Below are 11,810 nucleotides of genomic sequence, written 5' to 3'. Positions count from 1 at the left end.
CCTGCAGCTCATTCACACACACACCTGCAGTTCATCACACAGACTGGTTATAAGCCACTCATACACAGCTTCTTCGCGAAGTCTTGTATTGCCCCGGCTACATTCTGAGCGTTTCTTTCCGTGTTTGATTTTCTGTGTTTTGATTCCTGGACTCCCTCTTGTGTGTGATTCTCGCTGCCTGCCCCGACCATTCTGCCTGTGTTTGACTACGATTTCTGCCTGCCCCTGTGTGTTTGCCTGTATCACTAAATGCTGCAAATGGATCCGCTCGTCTCAGACGTCCCTGTTACAGTTGTATTTTGCTGCAGCGTTATCTGCTGTTTTTTTTTTTTTTGGTTTGTTTGTTTGTTTTTATATCATTTTCCTCCCCTGGCATGTTTTTTGTACAGCTCTGTGCTTTTTTGCATCATTGTGTCTCTTGCACAGTAATAAACAGCTTAATCCTCTGTTGTCAGAACAGAGAGTTTCAGATATAGATCGCTTGAATTCCTATCAGACCACCACTGAAACCGCTGCTACTGCACTCCTCCGTCCGTCTGAGTCTTCCAATCCTCCAGAACCAGAACCCATGATACTGGAAGCTGGCAAACTCACCTCCGCTGAGCGACAGAGAAGGCTGACCCATGGGTCTATGTATGTACTGCGGTGCCAGCGGACATGTTCGTCTGAACAGCCCCCTTCGTCCAATTTGATCCTTGGTGAGTGGTCTGTGTTCTGAAATTGAGAATCTTCACCCACTGACTACCAATGTTCAGTTGTCTATCCTGTCGTCTTCTATTACAGTAACGGCCCTCATCGACTCCGGGTCAGCAGGAAACTTCATCTCAGGCAACCTCTGTCACCAGCTTCAGCTCCGTACCGAAGCATCAGCTGCAATCTACCAAATCCAACCCATAACCAGTAAACTCACACCTCGAACACGGATCCATCGCAAGTGTGAGCCCATCATTCTACAGATTGGAGTTCTACACAAGGAATCCATTCAGTTTCTGGTTCTGGAGGGCGCCACCATGGATACTAGGGCGCCCGTGGCTGGTGAAGCATAATCCCATCCTCTCTTGGGGCAATGGCGAAGTTATGAAGTGGGGACCTGGATGCTCCACTAGCTGCCACATCGGCCATGGGACTGCGCCATTGACCTAGTTCCGGATGCTCCAATGCCCAGAGGTAAGATATACCTGTTATCGCTTCCGGAGACTAAGGCCATGGAGGAGTACATACAAGAGGCTCTGAGTCAGGGGTACATCCGGCCCTCAACGTCACCCGCAGCATCCAGTTTTTTTTTCGTGGCCAAGAAGGATGGAGGGCTGCAGCCAGGCATCGATTACAGAATTCTGAATCAAGGAACCGTCAAATTCCGTTACCCACTTCCTCTCGTCCCTGCGGCCCTTGAACAACTCAGAACCGCCAAGATATTCACCAAGTTGGACCTCCGCAGTGCCTACAACCTGGTGAGAATACGTGAGGGGGACGAGTGGAAGACCGCATTCGTGACCCCAATCGTGGATTGGTCAACGCCCCCATCCCTTGCCCATCCCGAACCGTCCCTGGTCACACCTAGGAGTTGATTTCATGACCGACCTCCCTCCTTCAGATGGTAATACCTGCATCCTAGTCATTGTGGATCGTTTCTCTAAGTTCTGTCGACTTCTGCCTCTGAAGGGTCTCCCCACTGCCCTGGAGAACCTCTTGTTCTTCCCTCCACAGAACCTGGCCACGAAGAGGAACCCCCTCCCCCCTTGGTCCTGGGGGAAGGTTCCATATACTCTGTTCGGGGGATCTTACAGTCTCTACGTCGTGGTGGTGTCTTGGAGTACCTAGTGGACTGGGAAGGATACGGACCAGAAGAGAGATCATGGGTACCTAGAGATGACGTACTAGATCCCGCACATCTGGAGGAGTTCCACAATACTCACCCCTAGTTTCCGGCACCTCGGGGACGAAGTAGACCACCACGACGTCGGAGCCCTCGGCCCTCAGGAGCGGGCCCTGGGGAGGGGGGTAATGTCACGGATGGGCCAGGTTCTGTCACCTCCCTCACACAGCGATCACTCTCACCTGATTACTGACGACATACACCTGCACGCAATCACGACCAGCACATAAAAGCACACCACATACAGTACTCAGTGTCCGGGCTCGTTTGTGAGAAGCGGACTCATTGTGGATCACTATCAAAGTTCACATTACCTACCTTGCTACTTACCTGTGTCTACTTACCTGTTTATCTGCTCTGTTCCAGTCTGTCCAAAGATCAGCCGGTCCCAGTCTTCAGTGTGTGTGTGTGCCGTAAGTCTGCATCTCTACACCACCAGCGTGTGTGTGTGTCACAATTCGAAGTCCTCCTCTCGTCGTTCCTGCAAGAGAAATCATCTTCAGTCAAACCAGCTATTCATTCAATTACGTTACATCTGAACAGTTCTACTTACCCGGCTCTGCACGTCATCATCTTCATTGCTCTGCTGTTTGTAAATAAACCTTGTTACTTTCACTTACCTCTCTCGTCCGTCTGCTTCCTTAACAACAATATTGTGTTTCTGGTTACTATTGTTAAACAACAAGATGACCTATAAATCGTATATCTTCCACATATTTTAAAGAACTAGCAAACAGAAATGGTGAAGTACTGCAATAACTGACGATTGTGGAGTTCTTAAATGTATAAGGCTTGCTTTGAAATTAGTTTTTGTTTTACCAGCTGAATTAATATCTGAACATGTTTCTGTGCATCTGGAAAAAGCAGACTGAGGAAAATTATCAGAAAGACTTCATTTGTAATATTATGATGATGATGTTTTTGAATCTGTCACTGTGTTTCTCTGGCACAATAATACACAGCTGTGTCTTCAGCTTGCATATTCTGTCCTTGCAGTGTTATTGTGTTACTGGAAGTGTCTCTGGTGATACTGAACTTGCTTTTCAGCGAATCCTTGTAGTATAAGCCTCCACTATACCCGATCATTGCAATCCACTCCAGAGCTTTTCCTGCAGGCTGATGAATCCAGGCTGTAGCATAGTCAGTAACTGAATAAGAGACTTTACAGTTGATAGTGAGAGTGGCATCAGGACGGACAGACAGAGACTCAGGCTGAGTGAGTTCATATGAATCAATACCTGTATCAAATCAAATCATATCAGTTAATAAGAGAGCATGACGTTTAAAAATTCGTCAACAAATAGTTTTTTAGCAACAAAATGATGAATAACACAGAAAGCATACTAAACTTACAAGATATCACTGCCAGAAGCAACACTAAAGATGAAGAGATCATGGTTTGTTTCACAGCACAGTTTGAATGAACTGAAGTGATTCTTCACTCCCTCTAGTGATCAGATGAATGTATAAACTGACTCATGCCTGCTGTTTAAATATGCAACAGGAGATTTACATAATCATACAGAGCCGTTAATGAACTTCACATGCATCACACTGTCCTGAACATCATTTTAAACAAGGCTTTTAGTTTTAAATTTAATTAAGATATTGTTTACATTGATAGTCTATGAGCAGAAAATGTAAACAGTTTGCAGACAGTGTGACCATAAGTAAATACATTTGATTGAACACGAGTGTAACAGGGAGTCAGACTGAGACGTGCGGATCCATTTGCAGCATTTTATTGTCAAGATCGTAGTCGGGGCAAACAGGGTCAACACCAGCAAACAACAACAGCGAAGATAATCCAGAGAGTAAACCAGTAACCAAGCGTGAGTCAAAAACCAAATGGGCAGTCCAAAGTAACAACAGAAACAAACAGAGAAAACAAGGCAAAACAGGAAACAAAACCAGGAATAAACTAGGAAACTCTGAAAACACAGAGACTAGGAAACTGGGAAAACGCTTAGAAATGCAGCCGGGGCAATACAAGACTTCGCCACATCAGGATCCAGCATTTAATGAGAATAAACAAACACCAAACAAACACTAAGTGGCAGGCAGAAATCGTGGTCAAAAACAGGCAGAAAGGTCAGGGCTGGCAGCGAGAATCAAACACGGGAGGGAGTCCAGGAATCACACACACGGGAAAACAAACACGGGAAGAAACGCTCAGAATTGCGACCATGAGGAACAATAAGACTTCGCAAGGTGGCTGAATGTGTGAGAAGCTTAAATACAGTCAGTGTGATGAGGTGCAGCTGTGAGCGGTAATCAGTGCAGTGAGAAACAAGGAGCAGGTGAATGCAGTGATTAGTGCAGTGGCTTGTGGGGAATGAAGTCCATGATGTGTAGTGCAAGAGTTAATGATGACAAGACGACCAATACGTGACAACGAGCTGTACACCTAGAAGTAACAAAATATTATTTATTGCTTATATTAAAATATTTATGGCATAAAATTGAGAAATGTTGACAAGCTGAAAAAAATAAGTTGTATCGACTTTGACTTTCACTTTATAACTGACTAAACATAGCAGACTGTTACAGGTAATCTAAAAAATGTCCTTCATGTGGTAAACTGAATGAATTTGGTTGTATTGAAGTCAAAATATTATTTAATATTGTACTCTCAGGTTTCATCAATAAAGTAAAGTCTGCAGGTCATTTCTCAGACATTTGTTGGGCTGTAAAACATTAATAACAGTAAGAGTCATTTTCGTATTCTTACAGTACGGGGGTCTTATAGCTTGTTTCATTTTAGATGTTTTTGACCCGAACTGCTTGTGCTTTGTATCACTGTGTGCTCTCTCTCTGGCGCAGTAATACACAGCTGTGTCCTCAGTCTTTATATTCTGTCCTCGCAGAGTCACGTGTTGCTGGAAGACTCTCTGGTAACTTGAAATCTACTTTTCAGTTTATCACTGTAATATGTGTCACCGCTACTACCTATCTCTCCAACCCATTCCAGAGCTTTTCATGCAGGTTGCCGTATCCAATGTGTCCAGTAGCTGCTGTCAGTCACTGAATATCCAGAGATTTTACAGGCCAGTGTCAAAACCTGACCAGGACTTAAGACAAGCGAATCAGTCTGGGTCAGTTCAACACAGTGGAGGGGAAAAAATATAGAGAGTTATGACAACATTATGTATAACCATGGGTGTTTTTAATACAACCCCGATTCCCAAAAAGTTGGGACACTGTACAAATTGTGAAAAAATACATAATGCAATGATGTGGAAGTTTCAAATTTCAATATTTTATTCAGAATATAATATAAATAACATATCAAATGTTGAAAGTGAGACATTTTTAAATGTCATGCCAAATATTGTCTCATTTTGGATTTCATGAGAGCTACACATTCCAAAAAAGTTGGGACAGGTAGCAATAAGAGGTCGGAAAAGTTAAATGTATATATAAGGAACAGCAGGAGGACCAATTTGCAACTTATTAGGTCAATTGGCAACATGATTGGGTATAAAAAGAACTTCTCAGAGTGGCAGTGTCTATCAGAAATCAAGACGGGCAGAGGATCACCAATTCCCCCAATGCTGCAGCGAAAAATAGTGGAGCAATATCAGAAAGGAGTTTCTCAGAGAAAAAATGCAAAGAGTTTGAAGTTATCATCATCTACAGTGCATAATATCATCCAAAGATTCAGAGAATCTGGAACAATCTCTGTGTTTTCGGGGTCAAGGCCGGAAGACCATACTGGATGCCCGTGATCTTCGGGCCCTTAGACGGCACTGCATCACATAGGAATGCTACTGTAATGGAAATCACAACATGGGCTCAGGAATACTTCCAGAAAACATTGTCGGTGAACACAATCCACCGTGCTATTCGCCGTTGCCAGCTAAAACTCTATAGGTCAAAAAAGAAGCCATATCTAAACATGATCCAGAAGCACAGGCGTTTCCTCTGGGCCAAGGCTCATTTAAAATGGACTGTGGCAAAGTGGAAAACTGTTCTGTGGTCAGACGAATCAAAGTTTGAAGTTCTTTTTGGAAAACTGGGACGCCATGTCATCCGGACTAAAGAGGACAAGGACAAGTTGTTATTAGCGGTCAGTTCAGAAGCCTGCATCTCTGATGGTATGGGGTTGCATGAGTGCGTGTGGCATGGGCAGCTTACACATCTGGAAAGGCACCATCAATGCTGAAAGGTATATCCAAGTTCTAGAACAACATATGCTCCCATCCAGACGTAGTCTCTTTCAGGGAAGACCTTGCATTTTCTAACATGACAATGGCAGACCACATACTGCATCAATTACAACATCATGGCTGCGTAGAAGAAGGATCCGGGTACTGAAATGGCCAGCCTGCAGTCCAGATCTTTCACCCATAGAAAACATTTGAAGCATCATAAAGAGGAAGATGCGACAAAGAAGACCTAAGACAGTTGAGCAACTAGAAGCCTGTATTAGACAAGAATGGGACAACATTCCTATTCCTAAACTTGAGCAGCTTGTCTCCTTAGTCCCCAGACGTTTGCAGACTGAAGAGGGGATTCCACACAGTGGTATGGCCTTGTCCCAACTTTTTTGAGATGTGTTGATGCCATGAAATTTAAAATCAACTTATTTTTCCCTTAAAATTATACATTTTCTCAGTTTAAACATTTGATATGTCATCTATGTTGTATTCTGAATAAAATATTGAAATTTGAAACTTCCACATCATTTCATTATGTTTTTATTCACAATTTGTACAGTGTCCCAACTTTTTTGGAATCGGGTTTGTACGAAGTATCTCTATAAAAGCCATACTTACGAGAAACAGCTGCCAGCGAGTGAGAACAAGCTGCTTCTTTTCATCTTAATTGCTTAAATAAAGAGGAGGAGGAATGTTTGCATACAGTTCTGCATATGTCAGTAATATACCTCTGAAAGGTTTTGTCAAGTCTGTGAATTTACTTTGACAATGTTAGTAACTGTCAGTGAACATATCCAACTGTCATCAGAGCTGGTGACCTCCTTTTTTCTTTAAAACAGCAAGAATTTTGAGATTACGTGCCATTAGACGGTGAACTTTATTTTAAACAAGTATTTAGGCCTACTTTAATGATGAAAAAGAAATTACTGTAACATTTATGATTGATATGAACCATGTGCACTGTTTAAAGCAGTTTGTTGATTTGAAAGGGATTTAATGCTTTCAAAAGAGAAATAAAGATTGTAATTATATGTTTGATCATTCAATTATACAGTAATGTTCCATTCTTTGATTTTGATTTGTCTATTTTTCGTGTATTTCCTAGTTCCAGATTAATTAGTGGGGATTTTGCAGTGACTCTTTGAAGGGTAAATCGTTACACCAGAACGTGGCAACAAGTGACTGTGTTTATGAGTGAATCATTGAGTCATTTATCAAACCGATTTGTTCAAACACTGTGACTCATTTAGGATTCGGGAAGTAAACACCACTGTGTTGCTTAGAGAAGAACTGTTAACACTGTGTCTAAAAGGCAAGTTACTCAATTAAAACACATTAAGAAACACATTAACGTTGTACATTTTTAATTACAACCTAACAAAGTTAGATTAGTGCATTATATAATTGAATATTTCTATGCAATGATTAGTCAATATTCGTCATCTGTATATGTGAGCACATGTGTGGATGCAACAAGTACAATCAACAAATACAAATTCTGAAAATTATTTTCTTAATTTGTGTCCCATTTACAGATAATTTTGTATTAGTCATATAACAGTAAATGAAATGATGTGTATTCAAAATTTTAAGTAAGAAAATAGTTTGGCCCTTCAGTCATGATTGCTCCTTGTGACCCCCCCAATGCAAATTGAGTCTCTGGTAACATAAAAATCTGCTTTTTAGTTTGTCACTGTCATATGTGTAACCAATACCACTTCAAAAGTAGTGTTAATTTCGTCACCTATTTTTAATTTAGTCTTAGTCTTAGTCTTGTGCCAAATGTCCTTGTTAGTTTTAGTCATATTTAGTTATTCACATATCTTTTTTTGTTAGTCAAGTTTTAGTCGACGAAAAGTCTCGTCATTTTAGTCTAGTTTTAGTCAAAATCAAACTCAAGGTATCTTAGTCAAGTTTTAGTCGACTAAAAGTCTTTTAATTTTAGTCTAGTTTTAGTCAAAAAAGAAGTCAATATATTTTAGTCTAGGTTTAGTCAAAAAATTGTAGTCTTTTTTTAAAATAACATAACAATAAATAACTAACTAATAAAAATAATAATAAATAACTGAGATTATTACTGATACACATTTCAGTAAAAAAAAGTGTTTCACATATCTCAAACATTGGTTAAATGTCATAATTACCTGACAAAATACACTTGTTGTATGATTTTTGTTGAATGCAAATGTTAAACGTGTCTGGTTTTCAATTTCTGATTTAGGAGACACATTCACAAATGATTAACCCTTTCAGTGGTGAGTTTAAAATATTCTAGCGGACCCCTTATTTTAGAACGTTCGTCCTTATTGTTTCCATGGCGACGCATCAAGCTTGTCACGTGACACAACACAGACACAATAAGGCTGTATCCGAAATCGCCCCCTATACCCTATTCACTATTCCCTACATTAGTCCACTCGTACAGTTCACTTGAAGGAGTGAATGAAAACGAGTGAGCGAATTCGGACACTAAGTGCACCGGAAGGACTGCCGCTGTTTAACAATCATTTAAAACGGACAGTTCGAGTAGTAAGATTAAAGGATTTATCTTGAACTATGTCAAGGAGTTTATGTATAAACCTTGGTTAAACAATTTAATAATCAATTTACAACAAATTTGTACCTGTGTTGTACGCTGCATTACGCAGTGGACGAGCGCGTTGTAAAATGAACAGATGATTCAGCTGCGGGCGCCATCATCTGGAGAGACGCGGGAATTCAGTCGGTGCGCGACTCTCACAGTGCATTATGGGTTATCTCTAGCTGTTGAGCGTACATCGGTTGTACACTCGTTTTTGCGGTGCATTGTGGGATTGAATGAGTGCACTCGAGAACGTCCACTATGGTTTCGAACACCACTTAAAATGGCTGTCCCCTCAAATAGTGCCCTATTTGAGGGTATAGGGGGTGATTTCGGATACAGCCTAACACTGTATGACAGATAGATCGCTTTTATTTCGTTTTTCCTTTTTTTCCAGAATACTCACACACTTGCTTACCATGCCATGAACTATCTAATATTCCGATTCACAAATATGTATGAATTAGTATGTTTCGTCGTTTAAAACCCTATATAAATGATCTGGATCGTAATCTGTAACGTGAGATGGGCGCGGCCATGTTTGTTCGCGCTGCCGTTCAGAGAGAGTCCTGTCAGCCGTATTTACAGCACATATACATTCATCCGTTTCTCCCGAAATACATGCAAGTAAGTGGCCGGTGAACTAGAAGAGGAATAGAGTGAACTTTTTAGTTACTAAGCCTATGTGTATGTGACATGAATAAAACACATCGGCAAATTATATTTGAATAGATTGTTATTTGCTGCTTCCATAGACCTATGTGTGTATTTTACAAACTCTAAATGTCTCCTTTTACTAGTACTTATGTGTATTTAAATGTCTGAAACCTAAAATAAGCGTTATGTGGTTAAAAACACTGCATAGTTGTGATTGTATGACAAGCGCAGAGCTCGTCCGTCTCTGGCTCAGCGCCAGCCAGTTTGAATATTTTAAAGCCGTAACAGCTGATGAAAAAGCAGAGACGATTGTAGACGAAAATGAAGAGAGATTTTATCTTAGTTTTTATTTTATGCAAAACATTTTCGTCTCGTCTTTTTTCGTCAACAATAATGCATGTTAATTTAGTTTTAGTCAGCGTTTTTGGACAGTGGTGCAGTCTAGTCATCGTCTCGTCTTAGTCATGAAAAAAAAGGTCGTTGACGAACATATTTCGTCTCGTCTCGTCTGACGAAATTAACACTATTCAAAAGACACATGATGTGTGTAATGTTTTTATGGTGCTTTTATGTTGAACTTCACTGCATTGTAATTCTTTGCTGCCACCTGTTGACGTCTTGTAACAAGAGATAAGTGTGAGCTAGTGTGGTTTTTGTTCAGCCGTACAAGACTTTGTGTCACTGTGCTTGCTTTGCACAGAAATACATGGCTGAAAAATAACAGAAAAATAAATAGTCTCATTTGGGAATAAGTGCTTCTGTTAAACAGTAATGCTGTATTTATGTTTTCATCTTAATTAAAAAATAGTGAATTCACATGTTTTATATTTATTTTGATCAGATAAATTAACTATAATCAATTCAGTAAATAACCAAATGTCATAAAAGTGTATATGCTCCCTTATTACATGATGTTGAATAGTTTCAGCAATACATTTAGCTCTGCTGTGTGTAAGTGAGCCTATTTTTTTTTTAAACCGATAAATCAGTTAACTCTTTTCAAACAACTGAAACAATGGGAACTAATAAATATTATATCAGTGAACATTAACACTGTAAATAATTGAAATCTGGATATATACATATAAATAGTGTATAAATATGTATATTATTTATACATGTTATGGTTTCTTGAAAAGTTACATCTTTCAATCAGTTGTAAAATGAATAAAATGTTCAATAATATGCCCTCATTTGTATTATGATGGTGTTTTTGTACAGGGAGGCTGTTGGTGTCTGTCACTGTGTTTCTCTGGCACAATAATACACAGCTGTGTCTTCAGCTTGCATATTCTTTCCTTGCAGTGTTATTGTGTTACTGGAAGTGTCTCTGGTGATACTGAACTTGCTTTTCAAGGAATCCTTGTAGGCTAAGCCTCCATTACTCAAGATCCATCCAATCCACTCCAGAGCTTTTCCTGCAGGCTGACGAATCCAAGCTGTATGATAGCTTGTAACTGAATATGAGACTTTACAGTTGATAGTGAGAGTGGCATCAGGACGAACAGTCAGAGACTCAGGCTGAGTGAGTTCATATGAATCAATACCTGTATCAAATCAAATAATACCAGTTAATAGGAGAGCATGATGTTTAAAAATGGTTAACAAGCTTTTTACAAACAAAATGATGCATCACACAGAAAGTAGAGTAAACTTACAGGATATCACTGCCAGAAGCAACACTAAAGATGAAGAGATCATGGTTTGTTTCACAGCACAGTTTGAATGAACTGAAGCAATACTTCACTCCCTCTAGTGATCAGATGAATGTATAAACTGACTCATGCCTGCTGTTTAAATATGCAACAGGAGATTTACATAATCATAGAGAGCTACAGTACTACTCAAATCTACATCCTCAAACAACAATAATATTGGGATTACAAGGCATCACACTTTCCTTTTAAATTTAATAAGGGCAGAATCCAATTGCATTTTTTTCATCTTATTATTATTTGGATAGGACGTTTACCAACATTGAGTGATTTTTCTCTTAGAGTTAAACATTATTGACATTCTATCTGACAGAAACAACAGCAGTAATTCTAAGCACTGATTCTATTGGACCTACATCAGAAAGGCTTGCTTTGTGAAAAAGGGGTTTACAATAAGAAAATAAAAACATTATATCTTGTAATATCTCAGATATGCTAAAATGGGCATTCTCTGTCGTAATATCAGTAGTTTTTTGCATCAGAGATGAATAACTTAAACAATTGCTGGTAACCTAAAAATGTGATTTATGTAGTAACTTCTGCTGAAGTTTCTAATTGAATTAAAAAATATTATCTAATCTGATTAAACCTTGTTGACTGTATTAGGTTACACCAAGTTCTGCAGGTAGTTTCTTATACATGTATTGGGCTGTAAAACATTGATGTTACAAACTGCAATATAAAACAATAAATTAATTAATAAAAAAATAATTGAAATGAGGTATAGTTAAGAGTCATTTTTGTATTACAGTTTTTTACAATCGTTTTTGCACTAATAACAGAACCTTAATGTCATTTTTCAAAACTCTAGACACATAATT

General features: G+C 39.4%; 1 gene segment (V, D, J or C); it reads right to left on the bottom strand.

Annotated features, from left to right (window-relative positions):
* Window positions 1–10,513: 10,513 nt before the first annotated feature.
* On the bottom strand, window positions 10,514–10,975 carry LOC141305801 (Ig heavy chain V region XIG14-like). The segment is given in 2 exon segments: window positions 10,514–10,821; window positions 10,933–10,975. Coding segments are annotated over 2 exon segments (351 nt in total).
* Between the last annotated feature and the right edge of the window lie 835 nt (window positions 10,976–11,810).

Source organism: Garra rufa, chromosome 1, assembly GCF_049309525.1.
Source record: "Garra rufa chromosome 1, GarRuf1.0, whole genome shotgun sequence".
Classification (NCBI taxonomy): domain Eukaryota; kingdom Metazoa; phylum Chordata; class Actinopteri; order Cypriniformes; family Cyprinidae; genus Garra; species Garra rufa.
Note: the sequence above shows the minus strand (reverse complement) of the source record. Positions and strands in the feature narration are given on the sequence as shown.